The sequence below is a fragment of the Microcaecilia unicolor genome, chromosome 6 (genome assembly GCF_901765095.1).
Source record: "Microcaecilia unicolor chromosome 6, aMicUni1.1, whole genome shotgun sequence".
NCBI classification, from domain to species: Eukaryota; Metazoa; Chordata; class Amphibia; order Gymnophiona; family Siphonopidae; genus Microcaecilia; species Microcaecilia unicolor.
The window spans coordinates 78159667-78181266 of record NC_044036.1 but is presented as its reverse complement, the minus strand read 5'-3'; the positions used below and the strand labels follow the sequence as shown (position 1 = coordinate 78181266).

The window sequence follows — 21600 nt, the reverse complement described above, 5'->3', positions numbered from 1 at the left end:
CTTGTCTGCATCTGTGCTCCGTAGTCCTGATGTCATGAAGCCTTTCATTGTGGAGGTGGATGCCTCTGCTTTGGGGGTTGGGGCTGTGCTGTCCCAGACGGCTTCTTCTGGTAGAAGACACCCTTGTTTTTTTTTTTTCTAAAAAGTTTTCTCCAGCAGAGCTTAATTATACCATTGGTGACAGAGAGCTGTTGGCTCTGAAGCTCGCCTTTCAGGAGTGGCGATACCTGCTGGAGGAGGCTGCTCACCCTATTACAGTCATTACTGATCACAAGAACCTGCTTTATTTGCAAGATGCCAAACGCTTGAATCCCCGGCAGGCCCGATGGTCACTGTTTTTTGCTCGTTTTACCTTTCACTTGGTGTTCCGTCCCGCGGAGAAGAATGTACAGGCGGATGCTCTCTCCCGAGCTTTTGATGTACCAGAGGAACCTGAGGAGCTCTATTCTATGCTCAATCCTGCTTGCCTTTCCCCTACTGTGGGGGCGTCCGCCTGCCTTAAGACTCCTGTTCCTGCCCGGTCTCGTCGCAAGGTTCTTCAGTGGGGTCATTCTGCTGCTTTTTCGGGACATTTTGGGTTTCGTAAAACTTATCATCTTATTTCCCGCTATTTTTGGTGGCCGCACATGGCTCAGGAGATTTGACAGTTTGTCTCTACATGTCCTACTTGTGCCCGTACCAAGTCTTTGCCAGGCAAGCCGTGGGGTCTTCTTCAACCATTGCCGGTACCCCAGCTACCTTGGCAGGAGGTCTCGATGGACTTTATAACTGATCTTCCTTGTTCCAAGGGCAACACGATCATCTGGGTGGTGGTGGATCGTTTTTCCCGCATGGCGCACTTCGTACCCATGCGGTCCCTGCCATCTGCGGCTGCTCTTGCCTCCCATTTTATCCAGCACATTTTTCGGTTACATGGACTGCCGCAACGCATCATCAGTGATAGAGGTTCTCAATTCACCTCTAGATTTTGGAGATCTTTATGCTCAGCCTTTGGGGTTACCACGTATTTCTCTTCAGCTTACCATCCACAGACCAACGGCATGGCAGAGCGTACTAACCAGACCCTTAAAGCTTTTCTCCGGGCCTTCACAAATGCTCGTCAAGATAATTGGACTGATCTCCTGCCCTGGGCTGAATTTGCCTACAACAATAGCTTCCATTTTGCCTCTCGGACATCACCCTTCTTTACTGTTTTTGGACGTCATCCTCATCTTCCGCCTCCGATTCCTTTGACTGAGGCCTCTCCACTAATCCGGTCTACCCTCACCATCCTTCATGCCACTTGGAGGACGGTTCGTCAGCAGTTGTGGAGGGCGGCCGCACGGTATAAGCAGTTTGCTGACCGGCTTCGATGTGCCGCTCCCGTATTCCAGCCGGGACAGAGAGTATGGCTCAGCACCAAGTACCTCAAGCTTCGTCTTCCCTCCCTTAAGTTTGCTCCTCGCTTCATCGGTCCATTTTCTGTGAAATCTAGAGTGGGGACGGTGGTCTATCGTCTTCACTTACCTGGTAATCTTCGCATTCACAATGCTCTCCATGTATCTCTGCTTAAGCCTTTTCGGACTTCCCACTGGCATCCTGCACCAAAGAAGATTCTGGTTCCAGACTCTGACCCTGATCCTGAGTTTGAGGTAAAGGAAATTCTTGATTTTAAATTCCAAAGAGGACGATTATTTTACTTGATCTCGTGGAAGAACTTTGGTCCTGAGGATAACTCCTGGGAGCCAGTTGGTAATATCCTTGCCCCTGATTTGTTGCACGAATTCCACTCTCGTTACCCTAAAAAACCAGGGCCGAGACGGAGGAGGGGGGCTTACGGGGGGGGGGGGGGTACTGTCACGTCCCTTACCTGTGCCGCCCTGCCCACAGTGATGCCTCGCTCCGCGAGCAGGAGAGAGCGGGGTATCGCTGGCTACGGGCGGCGTGTTAGGAGAATCTTGCCTACCTCCTGGACGGTGCCGGTTCGCCGCTATGGATCTGTGGCGGCTGGAGAGCGCCGGCCATTTTGGCAGAGCCGGCACTCACAAGCTGGAGAGTCTCTTCCGGGCGCTGGACCAGGGAGCATGGAGAACGCCCCTTCTGGGTCTGGATTGGCTGGTCGCGGCTGGACTCCGCCCTCTCTCTGTGACCAGCCTATCCAGAGCCCTTGGGCTGGTTGTAGGCTCCACCCCCCGGACAGCTGATGGTTGTCTTCCTGTGGAGGGGGCTATTTAAGTACAGACGCTGGCAGAACACTTTGCTTCGGCTTCTGCTAGTGTGGTTTCCTGAGTTCTGTATTATTGGATTGTTTTCCGGCCTTGAACCTGTTTGGACCTGGACTTTGCTTTTGCCTGCCGCCTGCCTTGAACCTCTGATTGGACCTGGACTTTGCTTTTGCCTGCCGTCTGCCTTGAACCTCTGATTGGACCTGGACTTTGCTTTTGCCTGCCGCCTGCCTTGAACCTCTGTTTGGACCTGGACTTTGCTTTTGCCTGCCGCCTGCCTTGAACCTCTGATTGGACCTGGACTTTGCTTTTGCCTGCCGCCTGCCTTGAACCTGCTTGGACCTGGACTTTGCTTTTGCCTGCCGCCTGCCTTGTACCTGTTTGGACCTGGACTTTGCCTTTTGCCATCTGTCTGCTGTCCACCCTGTGTCCAGTCCTGCCTTCCTCAGGAAGTTCCTGTCCCGATTCTCCAGGTAAGATCAGAACTGTCTGGCTGCCAGACGTTGTTTGGCACAGGGGCTCACAGATCGTGGTATAGGCCTGACATTTTGTAAGTGGGCACCTCCTTTAAGGCATTCTGATACCAAGCATGAGATCCTATTCTATAACAGCATCCGGGCACACAGTTACTATTATAGAATACTAGAGTAACCGGCATTGGCATGCCTTACATTTAGGAACCTGCAGTTATACTAGCCGTAGACCTGGTGTAATTACAGGTGCTTAGATGCAGCAAGGGCATGCATTACAGGGTGACTCGCCCATGTTCTGGGCATACACCCCCTTGTGATTCTGTGCTATAGCATTTACACATGACTTTATACAATAGCACTTAGGATGCTTATAAGTGCTCATTTCTCTGCATGTATCATACCTGTGATTGCCTTGTTATAGACTTGCCTTTCATGTAACAAGGTATGCACCCAGATTTGCATGTGCATAATTTATAGCTAATTTTCAATGGAAGACTCTCAGATTGGATATAGTTTTCATTAAAAATTCAGCCCCAAATCATATGCTAAAAACAGTTTAATCACCAGACAAAGAGTGCCCACACTAGCTTTGATGTTTCCTTTCCTTTTAGACTAATTCTTGCAGATATGCAGACTGATCCAAGATGGTGACATTGCACCTGCTCTGACTTGCCACCTGGCCCTTTTGTCCATCATTTTCAATGGTCCTGAGTATAAATGTGATGCACGTTTTACACATACTATTTCTGTGGTATATCAGTCAGAAGGGAAGCAGTGTGTTTTATTGAAAACATGGATTATACATATGAAAATCATATGTATGCTTGATGCTTTCTTCAATTTCAACATAAACCTGGATTGTCTTATTTTAACACAGCTAAAAATATGAGAACCGTGAAAGCTTTGCTGTTCTAAGTGGAACAATAACAATCAAGGCAATGTCTTTTGCTTAATATCCATCTATATCATTAAGAACATCTAATTCCAGCTTGATTACTATCCCTTCACATTCAAAGACGTGACTTGATACCACTTGCCCTTGATCTTTGGAACTCTTTATCTCTTCATGTACACATAGGGACTCATTTTCAAAATAGAAAAAAAACATCTAAAAAGTAGCATCAAGCAGCATTTGGATGTTTTTCTCACAAAAACATCTAAATTGGTATTTTCAAAACCTATTTTCAGATGTTTTTCTATGCTGTTCATCTGCAGTGTGCCCGAATCTCGATGGGGCATGTTAAGGGTGGGATATGGGCATTCCTAAGACTTGAATACAAAATACAACAAAAAGCAACAAGAGCCTTCAGAAACGGGACACAATTCCTTTAATTATAAAAATCAATATTCCAGTATGGACCTGACACGGGCCATGCTTCAGCGCACAGCGCCTGCATCAGGTGTCAAATATGATCTAATATAAAATGAATACTGTGTACAGTGAATAAACTTCTTCTTTATGAAATAAAAAGGAATTCCATCCACTCTATAAAGTGGTTGCACGACACATTAGGAACAGAAAGTCCCTTTGCTCCTTAGTCAAGGAAAAAACAGCTTGGACATTTTCAGCCATAATGGATCAAAATGAAAAAGACCATGATTAAAACTAACGTTTTTAGCTAGACCTGTTTTTATAACAAATAAGGCACGAAAAGGTACCTTAAATGACCAGATAACCACTAGAGGGAATCGGAGATGGCCCCCTTATTCCCCCAGTAGTCAGTGACCCCCTCCTACCCACCAAAATGTGATTAAAACATTATATATCAGCTTATATGCCAGTTGTTATACTCAGGTCCATTACAGTACCATGCAGGTCCCTGGAGTAGTGTAGTGGTGGGTGCAGTACAATGTAGACCCATATCTCCTCCTACTTGTTACACTTGTGGTGGAAACTGTGAGCCTTCCAAAACTGACCAGAAACACACTGTATACACATATATGTGCCTCCTTCACCTATAAGGGCTTTTGTAGTGGTGTACAGTTGGGGTTAGTGAGTTTTGGATGGGTTTTGGGGGGCTCAGCAGACAAGATAAGGGAGTAATGGTGAGATGTGTACCTGAGAGCATGAAGTCCACTGCAGTGCCCCCTAGGGTGCCTTATTGCTCTCCTGGGATGACTGGGGGACCAGTCAGTAAAAATGCTGGCCCCTCCTACATCCCAATGCCTCAGTTTTCTATGTTATTCATTTGGACTTTTTTTTTTCCAAAAAATGGTCCAAAAACAAAATGTACAAAGCACAAAACCTTGTTCAAAATGGCATTTTCGGAAAAAAATAGATGTTTTTCTTTTTTTGAAAATGACCTTCTTTTCTATTCAGATTTTGGACATTTTGTGCAAATCATCCAAAGTTAGACTTAGACGTCATATCAAAAATGCTTCTCCACGAGTGTTATTTTAAGACATTCAAGATAAGTGTGAAAATATACAGAATTTCAGTATTACATGTGGAGTACTAAAAGGTTCACTCCTAGCTCCTACTCATAATATTTCTATGGCTACACTAGCTAAATTAATAGACACTAGAGTTAACTCACTTTCTTTATGCAGATGACATATAAATTTTAGCAACCTTTGATTCGTGTGGTGTACAAGAACTTTCAACAATTAATACAAAACTTACTGTAATCTCCCAATGGCTGAAAGAAAATAGAATGCAATTAAATCTAAATATAACAAAGACACTATTGTTTTCAAAAAGTCAGAAGCACTCCTGTTTGCAATCTCTTAGTCTCCCATTAGCGAGACTACTAAGTTTCTGGTGGTTATTATTGGCTCCCAACTGACATTTTGCCTGAATATCTCATCTGTCTTCAACAATTTTTTTTTAATTACATCAAATTCACTCTGTGCTCAGTATGCTTGAGGCTAAAGCACTACAAATTCTTATAAAAATATCCTTTAGTAATTACACATCAGATTACTGTAATGCCTTATTTAAGGGCCTCTGAATGCGTGGTATCAGACACTTGCAGTCGATACAAAATATTGCAATGAAGTTCATTGCTGTCACAAAAAAACGAAATAACCATGTTATATCACTATCAAAACCAAAACATTGGCTGCCTGTCGAAACCTGAATCATTTCTAAAATAGTCTCGTACACATAATTTACTGCTCAGACTAATAGCTAGTGCAGCAGGCTTTGGTCCTGGTGACTTGGGTTTGATTTTCCCTGCAGCTTCTTGTGACCTTGAGCAAGTCACTTAACCTTTCATTGCCCCAGGTACAAAAACTTAGATTGTGAGCTCTCTAGGGACAGAGAAAGTACCTGCACATACGGCTAGATATTATATATGGCACCTAAAAAATTGGTGCTGAAAAAATACGCTTAGGTGCATTCTATAAACCACGCCTAAAGTTAGGCGTGGTTTAGAGAATACACCTAGCGCCTGTCTGCACGACTACATTTAATTGCAGGCATTTATGCCAAGTGATGTAAATGCCTAAGCCTAATTTAGGTATGGAGCAGGTGTATTCTATAACAGTGCATATAGTTTTTAGAAATGCCTATGACCCACCCATTCCATGCCCATGGCCACATCCCATTTTCCAATCTCTATCTTAAAGTTTATGTCAATCACTTTACAGAATACACTTAGAAAGTTGTGTGTGGAAATTCTAATTAATGCCAGTTAGTGTCAATAATTTTTTTTGTTACATTTGTACCCTGCGCTTTCCCACTCATGGCAGGCTCAATGCGGCTACATGGGGCAATGGAGGGTTAAGTGACTTGCCCAGAGTCACAAGGAGCTGCCTGTGCCTGAAGTGGGAATCGAACTCAGTTCCCCAGGACCAAAATCCACCACCCTAACCACTAGGCCACTCCTCCACTCACTCGCTTGTTGTGGCAATTATCAGCACTGATTGGCTTTTTAAGATAACTGTATTGCACGCACTAATCAGAATACAACCTGATTTGCAGGTGCAACTCAAGTTGCACTACATAGAATCTGGGGGATAATGTGTACAGAGCTACGTGCATCTAATAGCGATATAGATATGATCAGTAACATAGTAAATGACGACAGAAAAAGACCTGTATGGTCCATCCAGTCTGCCCTACAAGATAAACTCATATGTGCTACTTTTTGTGTATACCTTACCTTGATTTGTACCTGTCCTTTTCAGGGCACAGACCGTGTAAGTCTGCCCCGCCTCCCACCACCGGCTCTGGCACAGACCGTATAAGTCTGCCCAGCACTATCCCTGCCTCCCGCCACCGACTCTGCCACCCAATCTCGGCTAAGCTCCTTAGGATCCATTCAGGATCCATACAGGATTAAATACTAATCCATCTCAGTAAGATTAGTATTTAATCCTGTATTCGTTCTTGTGTACTCTCCATTCCTCTTAACAAAATATTTTGGTTGTTCCTGTAGTCTGTAAATTATTTGTTAGATGTCTTCAGAAGTTCCATGTTTACTGTTACAGTCCCTACCCTTTGGAATAGTCTCCCTTTATCCCTTCATTCAGAAAAAAAATTACCAGAAATGTAAAACCTGTATTAAGACTAACCTGTTTTGAAAAGATCTTTAACCACTAACAGCTGTAACACCTTCCTGCATGGTAGGCATTTTGGGATCTGGGGGCATGCCAGCAGAGTGATCTTTGTTTTAATCTGCCTTTCTTTCATAATTGTAAGTCCTGTTTTCTTTTCTGTTCTGTCTACTTATATTGTTAAACTTGGAATATGACTACTTTGGCAGGCTTCTCCAACAGTGGCCAATCCAAGTCACAAGTACCTTGCAGAAACCCAAAGAGTAGTAACATTCCATGCTACAAATCCTAGTGCAAGCAGTGGCTTCCCCATGTCCATCTCAATAACAAATTATGGGCTTTTACTCCAGGAATTTGGCCAAACCTTTTTTATACCCAGATACACTAACCACTGTTATCACATCCTCTGACAATGAGTTCTAGAGCTTAACTATTCGTTGAGTGAAACAAATATTTCCTTCTATTTGTTTTATAATTATTTCTATGTAACTTCATTGAGAGTCCCCTGGTCTTTGTACTTTTTGAAAGAGTAAAAAATTGATTCACTTCTACTCGTTCTACACCACTGAGGATTTTGTAGACCTCAATCATATCTCCCCTTAACCATCTCTTTTTCAAGCTGAAGAGCCCTAATCTCTTTAGCATATAACTATGCACCTATAATTTGATGCTCAGAGGGCACCTGGTAGGAGCCTATTCTGTAAAAAAAAACATAGGTACCTACTTTATAATAGTACTTCTCAGACCAGCCCTCCGGGCACACTGAGCCAGTTGTGTTTTCAGGATATCCACAATGAATATGCATTACAAATTTGCATATATTACTTTCTCGGTATAAAAATCTTATACATATTCATTGTGGATATCCTGAAAACCCAATTATCTAGGCCTGCCCTGAGGACTGGGTTGAAAATGATTGCTTATAGAATGCTACTGTAAAAGCAAAAGTATGTGTCTATAATTTATACATGAGCACTTATGCCATAAGTCTATACATCTGTTCTCGTGAAACATGTGTAACTGTGTGCCCCATCCATGCTACTCCCAGACACCACCAGTATACCTGCCTGCAAACTACACATTATATAAGATATATACATAGTTACAGAATAGTACTTAGGCAGAATACTGACATATATGTGCATATGTACAAGTATTCTGAACATTTATGCAAATATAATGACAGGTTAATGTTAGTGCCTACTTTACAACAATGCCCCCACAGTGACTTAGGGTGGTAGTTACTGAGATGTGCTAACAGTTGGATTTTTACTGTACCCTAATTTACCACAGGCGTCACTAACCTGTGGTATCTCTGTACCACAGGTATGTGGGTCCCTCGGTACTTGAATAATGCAGCTTGTGATCAACCTTGCAAGCTTCATAATTCATACCGCCTGGATGCTAATCTGGGGCCTGGTGCTCTTGAGCTGTATCTTTAAAGAGCCAGGCATTACAAGGAATTTTCTCCCTCTTGCCCCCATAGCCATCCATGGACATAACCCCCTTTCTGAGGATCCCCCTTCACAGTCCTTTCTTCAGAAGACCTCCTGACAACCTCACTGAAGACTCACTGCCTCCCTATAGACTCCCCAAGGCCCACCTGTTTAAATACATAGTGTCCAGGCCTTCTGGGGCAAGAGCAATCACCAGCCACACCTGTTCCCACCATTGCCAGATTCAAAATGTCACCGGGGATCCCTAAAGATAGTGTCATGGTACTACCGCTGGGATCAAACAGCCATATATGGCAAAGCTAACATTGTGCTGGCATTATTTTTCCAGGAATTATGCAGTTTGCATTATTTGATTTGCATAATAATGAGGTGTTGTGCATGTATTTGCATCTCATTATTATAAATCCTGCCATACCTTACATTAATAAGGAAATGACACAAAATAATAATTTTTTGGCTGTTCTTCCTTCTTTTAAATCGCTGACAATTTTAGTGATTAAATGGTGGAATATCAATACCCTAATAAATACCCAATAATAACATACATTATTGTTGTAACACACTTTAATAACTACCCCTCTTAGGGTCCCTTTTACTAAGCTGCATAGGCACCTATTTGCACCCAACGTGCGCCAAATTGGAGTTACCACGTGGCCCTTGCAGTAATTTTAATTTTGGCGGCCATCCGCTATGTGTGTCTGAAAAATATTTTTTATTTTCTGGCGCAAGTAGCGGATGCACGCAGGTCATTACCGCCTAAATTCTTTACCACTAGGTCTATGGCTGGCAGTAAGGTCTCAGACCCAAAATGGAAGCGCGGCAATTTTGATTTTTCCTCACGTTGATTTTTGGAAATAAAAAGGCCTTTTTTACGGGTGTGCTGAAAAATGTTTCTGCGCGTGCCCAAAACCCGCGCCTGCACTACTGCAGGCCATTTTTCAGCGTGCCTTTGTAAAAGGACCCCTCGGTTCACGAGTATGTTCTCAGTGATGAGCAGCTCCACTTTTCCTATTGTTTCTCTGCTTGTGTTGTAAACATTTTGGATAATACTGTTATGTTATACCACAATCCCTATTGTTTCCTGATTTATGTTATGTTTAATTAAGCATTTGCTGTATTGTTTTTCATACTAAAGATAACAAAATGGTTTATAATTTTTTTTAAAGAGAGAAAAACAGAGGAGCTCCATTTAATCAAAGAAAAAAGGGCAGTACAGTAAACAGAACATCATGTTTCTTTTTATTTTTCTGCATTGTTTTAGTACTGTAAACTGGGGATGTGCTGTCATTTGCAATGACATGAGAAATGTCAACGATATATCCCATGTTGTTCCATGTCATTAACAAATAACAATAAGCTGAAAAAAACATGACATTTTGAGTGGGGTTTTTTTCATTTGCTGATAATAACACACCCCTTTTTCAAAGAATGAGTACTATTTGGAAAGTGGGTGCATACTTTTGAAAGAGTGCACACAGAACCATTGCACATTTGTGCACTATTGGAAAAGAGTGCACCCTTTTTGCAAATACTGTACACTATTTTCAAAGAGAATGCACTTTTAGGTGTTCAAAATTTGGCATGAAAAAATGTTGGCACTAAGGTGTGTTAGCGTTTTTAACGCACCTGTAATTTTAAGGCACGTTAAACGCTAACATGCCTATACATTTCTATGGGTACGTTAGCGTTTAACGCGTGTAAGCCATTTATGTGCGTTATAATGCTAACACACCCATAGCGCCACTTACCAGCTTATAATTGAAAAAGAAAAATGCCTATATTGCGACCCAAATCGGGAGATAGACGTTTATCTCACAAAAACGAATAAAGCGGTATAATCGAAAGCCGAATTTGGACGTTTTCAACTGCACTCCGTCACGGATGCGGACAAAGTTGATGGGGGCGTGTCAAAGGCGTGGTGAAGGCGGAACTGGGGCGTGGTTATCGGCCGATCAGAGATAGGCGCCTTTCACCGATAATGGAAGAAAATATGCGTTTTTAGCGAGAATTTAGGGCACTTTTCCTGGACCCTGTTTTTCCACGAATAGGGCCCCAAAAAGTGCCCTAAATGACCAGTTGACCACTGGAGGGAGTCGGGGATGACCTCCCCTGACTCCCCCAGTGGTCACAAACCCCCTCCCACCACAAAAATATGCCGTTTCACAACTTTTTATGTTCACCCTCAAATGTCATACCCACCTCCCTGGCAGCAGTATGCAGGTCACTGGAGCAGTTATTAGGGGGTGCAGTGGACGTCAAGGCAGGTAGACCCAGGCCCATCCCCCCCACCTGTTACACTTGTGCTGGTAAATGGGAGCCCTCCACACCGCCCCCCAAACCCACTGTACCCACATGTAGGTGCCCCCCTTCACCCCTTAGGGCTATAGTAATGGTGTAGACTTGTGGGTGGTGGGTTTTGAATGGGGATTTGGGGGGCTCAACACACAAGGGAAGGGTGCTATGCACCTGGGAGCTCTTTTACCTTTTTTTTTTTTTTTTTTTGTAAAAGTGCCCCCTAGGGTGCCCGGTTGGTGTCCTGGCATGTGAGGGGGACCAGTGCACTACGACTCCTGGCCCCTCCCACGAACAAATGCCTTGGATTTATTCGTTTTTGAGCTGGGCGCTTTCATTTTCCATTATCGCTGAAAAACAAAAACGCCCAGCTCACAAATTGTCGAATAAAACATGGACGTCTATTTTTTCCCAAAATACGGTTCGGTCCGCCCCTTCACGGACCCGTTCTTGGAGATAAATGCCCATGGAGATAGACGTTTTCGTTCGATTATGCCCCTCTTAGTAAACCTAGCCCATAGTGCAATTCTATAAAGGGCACATGTCCTTTCTAGAATAGTGCATAACTCCGATTCTCATGCCTAACTTTAGGTACCAGACTTATACCTGCTGAAACCTGGTGCAAATACTAATGCCTAGGTTAAGGGGTCCTTTTACTAAGCTGAGGTTAAAAAGTGGCATGCTGTAATGTGAGTATGTGTTTTTGGCACGCACTGGGCCTTTTTTTTTTACCATGATTGGGGAAAAAAAGCTTTTTCAATGGGGATAGTAAATGGCTGTTCACTAGAAATAAAGGGGACCTTTTACTAAGGTGCGCTGAAAAATTGTCTGCGCTGGTGTATTGGATATGCGCAGGTCCATTTTTCAGCGCACCTGCAAAAAATGCCTTTTTTGCTGAAAATGGACATGCGGCAAAATAAAAATCAGCGCGCATCCATTTTGGGCCTGAGACTTTACTGCCACCCATTGACTTAGCGGTAAGGTCTCACTCATTAACCGGGCAGTAATCATCAGTGTGTGTACACTGCCAATTACCATCCGGTTAGCGCCATGCGGTAGAAAATAGAAGTTACTTTCTGCCACACATTTTGAACGTGCGTCAAAATTAGAATTACAGTCCAGGGCACCCATGCTGTAAGCACGTAGGCACCTATTCATCTTAGTAAAAGGGCTCCCCAAAAGGTAGCACATGGCTATTTACTGCCTGAGCCCTTGCCACCACCCATTGACCTAGCAGTAAGGGCTCACACACTACATGTGTGGTACTCATGCAGTGCGTGCCAGTTTGACCTCACTGCCAGTAACTGTTGGAAATGCCCCCGTGGTAGAAAATAGAAAAATATTTTCTACCGCAGGAAACAGCACACACCAACTTCGACATTACTGCCGGGTGTGTGTGCTACCCAGTGTCGATTTGGTGCATGCTATATGTGCAGTAGCCCTACCGCTGCTTTGTAAAAGGGCCTCTTGGTGCGCTGAGACAGTATTCTATAACTACATGTGCAACTTTTTGGAACGCTCCTGACATGCCCATAGCTATGCCATATACCTGGAGTGCCTCATTTTAACACTGCTAAATGTATGAGCACTGTGAAAGCTTTCCTGTTCTGAGTGGCCTAATAAATAGCACACAACCAGATGCATGTTGCAATAACTGTAATCCCGGTAGCAAACCTTCAGGGGTGGTAGGTTCCCTTTAGCAGTCCACAAACAAAGTCCTTCCAGACAACACAGCTTTTAGTTCCAAACAGTTTATTTCCCCTCCTCCACAAAATCTCAGTTCAAGGGGTTAAAGTCTCATTCCGTTTCCAAAATAAAGCAACAAGAAAAAAAACTTCCCTTTAAATCCAAGTTCTCCCCCAGTTCAACAGCCTGGGTTTCAGTTTTAAAAGTCTTTCCGCTTGGGTGGTTGCAGAATGGCAGTACACCACCCACAACACAGCTAATTGACTCCTGTGACCACCCACTGCCTTCAGTCCCTGAAACTCTGCCCCAAAGTACAATTACAGTCCATGTCAACTGGCTCCTCCAACCTGGTGTGTTGGTCTCTCCCTCTCCTTCCTCCAAACACTCCATTAATTCTGCCTCTCTGCTAGGCTGTTGGTTGGGGACCTCCTCCCCCTCCCAGGTGGAAGGAATCTTGTACTGATTTCTAACCCAAGGGTATTGAGCTTTGTCATCCCTGCTCCCCCTTCTGGCCCTCGCCTGCCATAGCAGCTGCTCTCTCCAGTCCTTTTCCCCCTCCCTTCCACGTGGGGGCCATACCGGGTTTTGGGACCTACCACCCCGATCCCTTCTCTCAGGGCCTTGTGGGGAATGTAGTCTGGCCCCATACCTCCTCCTGAGCTGCTTAGACCCTCCAACCTCCTTACAATGTGCAAATTTTACTGAGTGCCAATTAACTTGAACAATTGGTTGTTAGCACCCAATTGATGCGTGCACACAAATTTGGATGCAAATCAGGGCACCATATTTAGAATCTGGGGGTTAATGATGTTGATTCTGTAACAACAAAATGGCCAAAAAAGCCCAAATAAAATGAAAATGACACGTGGAGGGGCATAATTGAATGGGGCGCCCTCGCAGGATGGCCCCATAAAGGGGCAGGGCAACCCGTATTATTGACACAAGATGGGCGTCCATCTTTTGTTTCGATAATACGGTCGGGGATGCCCAAATCCTAAAATTTAGGTTGACCTTAGAGATGGTCATCCTTAGGTCGTTTTTGAGATGGTCGTCCCCGGTTTTCGTCGATAATGGAAACCAAGGACGCCCATCCCAAAAGCGACCAAATCCAGGCCATTTGGTCATGGGAAGAACCAGCATTCGTAGTGCACTGGTCACCAACCGGGCACCCTAGGGGGCACTGCAGTGGACTTCATTAATAGCTCCCAGGTACATAGCTCCCTTCCCTTGGGTGCTGAGCCCCCCAAACCCCACAACTGTACACCACTACCATAGCCCTTAGGGATGAAGAGAGGCACCTACATGTGGGCACAGTGGGTTTGTGGTGGGTTTTGGAGGGCTCACATTTACCACCACAAGTGTAACAGGTAGGGGGGGGGATAGGCTTGGGTCTGCCTGCCTGAAGTATACTGCACCCACTACAACTGCTCCAGGTACCTGCATACTGCTGCGATGGGCTTGAGTATGGCATTTGAGGCTGGCATAGAGGCTGGCAAAAAAGTATTTGTAAACTTTTTTATGATAAGAGGGGGTTAGTGGCCACTGGGGGAGTAAGGGGAGGTGATCCCCGATTTCCTTGAGTGGTCATCTGGTCAGTTCGGGCACCTTTTTGAGGCCTGGTTGTGAAAAAAAAATAGACCAAGTAAAGTTGCCCAAGTGTTCGTCAAGGACACCCTTCTTTTTTCCATTATCAGCCGCGGACGTCCATCTCCTAAGCACGCCCCAGTCCTGCCTTCACTACACTGTCAACACCCCCCAGTGAACTTTGGTCATCACCGCGACGGAAAGCAGTTGAGGGCGCCCAAAATCGGCTTTCGATTATGCCAATTTGGCCGACCTTGCGAGAAGGACACCCATCTCTTGATTTGTGTTGGAAGATGGGCGCCCTTCTCTTTCGAAAATTCACCTGAAAGTAATAATTTTTTGGCTGCTCTTCCCTCCTCTAAATCATGTTACTGATATATATATATATATATATATATATATATATATATATATATATATATATATATATAATCCCTTTCATGATAGTCCTCTGGATATCTGAGCACAGTAAGAGTGGAGCCATAAACTTAGAAAGTAACTTCCTTCTTTTTAACTATCACCTATTAAACAACCACAAACTAATCTAAACTGGCTTTCATGACAATCAAATATCATTTTCGCAAAAAACACTTGTATTTCAACCTGAGCCTAGTTAGTGCAACTTGTAGAATCAAATAATCTAAGCTGGGACAGACTAATCCAACCTGCAGTTTAAGCACGAGCATAAGAGCTGCTCATCTCCAGCAGAATTGATGAATATGAATAATCCCCAGGATTCTATATATGGCACCTAAAAATACAATCAAAGCATATTCCATAACAGTGTGCATAACTTAATTGGTTAACTAGCTAATGTGCTGTTAATTGGATGTTAACAAGGAATTATAAGGTTATTTTACTAAAGCTTAACTCGAGTTATCTGCAGCAGGATCCATTTTATTCCTATGGGCCCTACTGCAGATAACTCAAGCTAAACTTTAGTAAAAGAACCCCTATCAGCACTAATTGTCATTAGTTGAGATTTAAGCACACAAGTCGCTAAGGGCTCCTTTTACTAAGCGGCGGTAAGCCCAATGTTGTACCGCCGGGCTAATGCAGCAGCCCTGTGTTAGCCCGGCGGTACTTCCCCCCTACTGTACTGTCATTTCCAGCGCTACACAAATTTATAGATTTGGATAGTACCCGGTGGTAATCAGGCAGTGCCGTGCGCTGCCAAGTTACCACCGGGTTAGAGTGGGAGCCCTTACCACCACCTCAATGGGTGGTGGTAAGGGCGCCCCCTTCCCAAATGGCCGCCCAACTGTTCGGTTAAAGTGAGACTGGAAATGGCCGCAAGTCCAGCCCTTTTACCAGCTGCGGTAAAAGGGGGCCTCGGCGCACATGTAAAACATATGCCATCACAGACCCCCTTTTGCCACAGCTTGGTAAAAGGGGGCCTAAGTGTATTCTTTAATATGCTGTATCTAAATTCTAAGTTGCATAATTGAAAAGAGGATGTGGCCATGGGCGGGGTGGTGGGCATTTCTAAAATCTATTCATGTTATAGAATACTCTCACTCTGCTCCTAATTTAGACATTGGGAATTACACCAAGTAAAACGTAGCGTAATGGCCGTGACTAAATTTGGTCAATTGGAGAGGCACTCAGCATATTCTATATACCGCATGGAAATCGGAGCCTATTCTATAAAATATAGGCATGCTTTAGAGAATATGCCTAGGTGGAAGGTTTTTCTGCATGAATTTTTCAGGCACCATATACAGAATCTAGCCCGATATGGGCAACACAAGCTATCCAGCTCCATCTTATTCTCACATTTCTTTAGGAATTTAAAACAATGTAATAGGTAGCAAGTTGCCAACCTCTAGCCATAATGAAGGATAGGAAATCCATTCTAATAATAAAACATGTAAGCAAGAATCTTTAATGCACAAGATGCATAACCCAGAAGGGAGGTAAAGCTAAAAGATTTAAGCCAATTAGCACATACTCTGTTAATTATCATTCCCAACAGAACGCTATCCTTGAAGCATATATTTTGCATGACTTAAAAGTGTGTGAATATGTGATGCAACCATAGAATGCTACAGAAGATGAACAGTGGAGATATCATTATTCTGAGCCAGGCATTTGCTTTCAGAATGGAAGTTCTTAATTCTTCAGAATTTGTTTTGAGCATTCTGAGAAACATTTGTGGTTTCAGTGCTGGCTTGGCATTGCAGGCACAATAAACCAATCAAGTGACACAGCAGACATTTCATTTTGGTTTATAACATTTACTTAAGGCCAATTGGGAAATGACATTTTTAAAGTTAACTTCTGTTGTTGAATTATGGTTTGGTTGCTTGAACCAGAGTTATGCTATAATACTTTAGCTGGTTCTAGGACAAACCACTTATCTGGAAGCTTTAAGCGAGCTCTGATAAATTCTCATATTAAGCATAGTGCCTTAATCTTACATGACTGATAAGGTCAGTTAGAGTTCTGTGGTATAATTATAGAAACATACAGTGCAACAGATTGACTGAAAGTTTTGCCACACTGGTATGTGTTTTCATGAAATTAGTCTAATTATCTTATTTTTTTTTAATCTGACCTATTTGAACAGGATCCAGAGCTGGTGCGGAGCATCTGCCGCTGGGTTAGACAAGCTGTTAAAATTCCCTTCTTTGCCAAGCTGACCCCAAATGTCACAGATGTGGTTCAAATTGCAATGGCTGCTAAAGAAGGTAAAAAAAAAACAGTGCATGCACTATGTCAAGTCACTTTTCAAGTTTGCCTTGAAACAATAATATTAAATATTGTATAATACACGGTAGATAGTTGGTTAATTTAAGGACCCTTTTACCAAGATGCAGGAAAAAGGGCCCTGCGCTGGCGGCGGAATCTGTTTTTCCCACACGCTTGGGCCCTTTTTACTGCAGTGGGTAAAAAGACCCCAGGTACACATGGCCAATGCGGTAAGAGAACTCACTGAGGTGGCGATAAGGGTTCCCGTGCTAACCTGGTGGTAACCGGGCAGCATGTGGCGTTGCCCGATTACCGCCAAGTTATCGCTGTGCAAGCCATTTCTGGGGGTTTTCTTTTTCCCACGGAAATGGTGTGCACTCGGGGCAGGACTACAGCCAGTAGCCTCATTGGGCTGGCGGTAGTCCCAAAACAGCGAGCGGCAAGCCTGCGCTGGATTTACCGCCACTCTGTAAAAGGGCCCTTTGGTTCCAATAATTTCAGCACATTTTCGGTTTCAGTGCACATGGGATGAATATCTCATTGTATATGGTATTATTATTCTAATGATGATGGGCTAAAAATCATGCTTGCACCAAGCAATCATGAAAGAAACAAATATATGCCATTTTGTTTATATTCTGTTTTATGCCTACAATAGATTTTTGATCTGTTGAGGAATTTTAGAACTGGCTGCATAAGTGAATAAGGGCCCTATTTACTAAGCTGCACTGTAGGTGTGCTAACACACCTTAGTAAACAGGGCCCTAAGTGATTTATAAAGAGAAAATACTGGTCTAATTATAATCTACTCAAGCAAAACCCTGCTAAATCCAAAGTTTTATAGTTAGTCTCTCAGTGCCCTTCAAACATTGCTTTAAATAACACTGAAAGAGCTGTAAAAGATTCAGCATGTAAGTTCTTGGAGGAAAGGTCCACAGTCTGCTATTGAGACAGACATAGGGAAGCTACTGCTTGCCCTAGCATTGGTAGCATAGAATGTTGCTATTCTTTGGGGTTCTGGAATCTTGTTATTGTTGGGATTCCGGAATCTTGTTGTTCTCTGGGTTTCTGGAATGTTGCTACTATTTGGGTTACTGCCAGGTACTTACGACCAGGATTGGACACTGTTGGAAACAGGATACTGGGCTAGATGAACCATTGGTCTGACCCAATATGGCTGTTCTTGTGTTCTTATGTGCTAGGCATTATATTTATTAATTTCTCTACTCAGTTTTGAGCCACAAGTAAATAATGCATTCAAGAAATGTTTTTTTTTTCAAATGAAACAATTAAGATTTGTTCCTTCATTTTTTTGTGAGAATCACTTTGCACTTTTGGTTTAGGCCACAATTTTGGCACAGCTTGATTACTATAACTCCCTTTATGGGGGAATTATTGATGCTGTGTTAAAATAATTTCAATTTACTCAGAACTCAGCTGCAAGACTTTTCTTTGAAAAGAAGTTTGATCACATACTGCCCTTTTTGTTGACCTCCATTGGCTCCCTTTGCAAGAGCTTATCTTTAAACAGGTTTGTTTTATTTTTAATTTTAATTTTAATCGGTATGATTCCTGATAAATTTCTTCTTTAATTTGTTTCTCTAACAGCAGCAAATAAAATGGTTGAAACAAAATTGAAACTTGATATTTCCTTCTTTCAAAGCCATTCGCTTCAAGAGTTTTATTTTTTTTTTCTTTTTGTAACCCTATGGGTTAAATTTTAAAAGATTTCTGGGCTCCTTCTAGATCTGGTGTAGAGGCAGTGAGCAGTGCAGTGAAACTAAGTAGTCTGTGTGCATGCGCTGAATGTTCTACATGTCACTGGAACTCTCAGGAAAGTTACAAACAGCTCAGGCTGGCAGTTGGGAGGGAGCTGTATTGCTGAGAACATGTGTGTGGGTATATGAGTAATGTTTTATGAAGAAAGCTGTTACTTTTATGAAGATGGGGATAATTGGCTGATGGAGTTGAAGTTAGCAAAGGTTTTAATGGCCATCTTTATGAAGAGTTAAGTGTGTTGAGCTTTGACCAGAAGAACCTTAAAGAGTGCAGTGGTGACATGTAAGGCATAGTGTGACTGAGAGTGAAAGTTGTACGAGGCTAATGTTGTGGGTTGGGAAGCTTAGGGTTCTACAATTATTTGATTAATTTGAAATAATAGCTGATAAAAAAAGCAACTTGCTAAGGCAGAACAAATTTAAAAGTGTGCACTCATCAAGGAAGTTAGTTATTATTATTATTATTATTATGCTGGTTGAGATAGGTTAGTAGGAAAAACTGGAAGAAAGTTGACGCTGGAGGTCATCACCTGGAAGAAAAGGCGCCAACCATTTAAGAGAGCCAGAGGGAAAACAAATAACAGCTAAGTGGCTGAAAATATTAAAGATGTGTACATAAAAGAAAATAGTAAAGGAAACCTGAACGATAAATGAGAGATAACTAAAAGAGAAAAAGAGAGTAAGGGAAAACACATGTTCAGATCCTTGAAGGTCTCCAGAAATCTGAAAGATAAGAGAAAAGAAACTTTAAAGAATCTAGTATTTTGCAAAATTGAATGTGCTTAAATGATATATGAGACTAATAGTTATACTTACCTGAAAATGCTCTCAATGTTTCAAGAGACTAAACTGATTGGTGTTGCAAACCTATAATTGAAATATATATATATGTGAAATTTGCAAGTGGGTAAAATTCAGCTGATTGTTAATTAACATTTAAATATAATTCAAATAATAAAAACAATATTTTCTTTTCATTGTTAAACTCCATGGTTGGCATTGGGTCATTTTGGGGAAACACTGTGACATATTTGGTACCATCATTGTAATACCTTGCTCCACCACAGGGGGTCCCTCCTCTCAGTACCCTTCTCCACCACCGCCAACTCCAGGCTCCGCCCTTTCTGCCTCGCCTCACCCTATGCTTGGAATAAACTTCCTGAGCCCATGCGTCAAATCCCCTCCCTGCCCATCTTCAAATCCTTGCTCAAAGCCCACCTCTTCAATGTCGCCTTCGGCACCTAACCATGTCACCTCTATTTAGGAAATCTAGACTGCTGCCCCAACTTGATTGACTACATATTTTGTCTTTTAGATTGTAAGCTCCTATGAGCAGGTACTGTCCTTCTTTGTTAAATTGTACAGCGCTGCGTAACCCTAGAAGCGCTTTAGAAATGTTTAGTAGTAGTAGTTTACATTTTTTTTAGAAAAGTTGTTTTCCAACATAGCTATTCAATTATGGAGAACTTTACCTATCTCTATAAAGACATCTAGCTCATATTGCTTATTTTCTAAATTGTTCAAAGATGTTGGGGTTTTTTTCAGAAATTTTTAAATTATGCTTGATCTGACTGTTTATTCTTTTTTCAATTTTATTTTTTAACCGCTTACTGCCAGATTCTATATAGCATGCCTAGAGTTCTGTGCAGTTCTGGGCGTAAATCTAGGTGTATTCTATAAGTATATGCATATATTGTTTTAACAAGCTGTTTAGCATTGTTAATAGTGAATTTACATGCATATATTGCTAAGCGTATTCTGTAATGTACTGTGCCTAAATACTAACACACACAGGCAAAAAGGGGTGTGCTTAGGGGCATGGAAATGGGCATTTTGTGAACGTTCCAAAATCTACGCGCGTTGTGTTAATATGTGGCCTGGCTTCAGACTTACCACTGGAATAGTGGTGGGCTAAGCTATACAGGCAAAAGCAACTGAATAGTACTGACTAGGCCAAATAACAAGCTAATAATGTCATATTTGAGAATCTGCAAAAAGCAGGTTTGAACAATGGGTCTTAACACAACCAGGTACAACTTTCTAATTGAATATAGCACCTATAATGAAATAAAAATGGGCAAAAGGAATAAAATGAGGTTTTTAAAGTGGGACTTATTTTCCATCAGATGGCACTGAGATCATAACATGTTATGAAAGGTATGACTAAAGAAAGATGTGAAACTGGTATCTTAACAGAAAGATATTTTGGTAAACGACAAAAACTAAATGTTCCAAAAACATGTTGACTTTAACGGATATGGGGCAATCTCTTGAAATAGCTAGAACGGAAAGACAGATGCGCATGTGGCCGGATACGAAAGTATGATCTCAGAAATTGAGAAATATAAGAAAAAAAATGTTCCTCACAATTGACTTCTATTGAGAGCTGTGGGTATAAAAGAAGGGAGATTTTGCCATAGTTTCGGAGTCCTTCCCCAACGCATTGGAAGCAGCGGAGCTCTCTGTCCGGTTATATCCAGAATCTGTTTGATGTCTGTACTTAATTGAACAACTGGGTAAGATTAAAGTCTTCTGTCTGAAATCTATCTCTGTCTTTATTTCCAATAATTCTTTACTTGTCCTTCTAACTTAAAACTAAGGCACATACAAATCACACACACTCTGTACACTAAAGTTTATAGACTTCTAATACCATATATTTATGGGAACTTAAATGGGCAAAGATCTACTTAGATCCTGATGGACATAAGTCTATGGTCATGGACAGTATCCTAGAGTTATGCCTTCTGGTATCTATACAACAGAAATATCACTGGGATGGAATATCAAAAGGATTTAGGCAGGCGGCCCACCACATAGTAGGATTCCTGGGGCGCAAAGAGGGCCCCTAGAATTTACAGTTGTTATAAAATATGGGCCAGTGTGCATAAATCTATGTACAGGGATTTACACCAGCTTTTCTTTAGTGTAAACG

The 21600-nt window shown here is 42.4% G+C and overlaps 1 protein-coding gene across 3 annotated transcripts in view; it reads left to right on the top strand.

The window, feature by feature from the left end:
* Positions 1-21600, top strand: part of DPYD (dihydropyrimidine dehydrogenase) — a 1476885-nt gene that overhangs the window by 1111106 nt on the left and 344179 nt on the right. For all 3 annotated transcript variants that reach the window (XM_030205306.1, XM_030205305.1, XM_030205304.1), the window contains one exon: positions 16766-16886. In XM_030205306.1, the coding sequence (XP_030061166.1) occupies positions 16766-16886 (121 nt within the window). The remainder of the gene's footprint in view (positions 1-16765; positions 16887-21600) is intronic.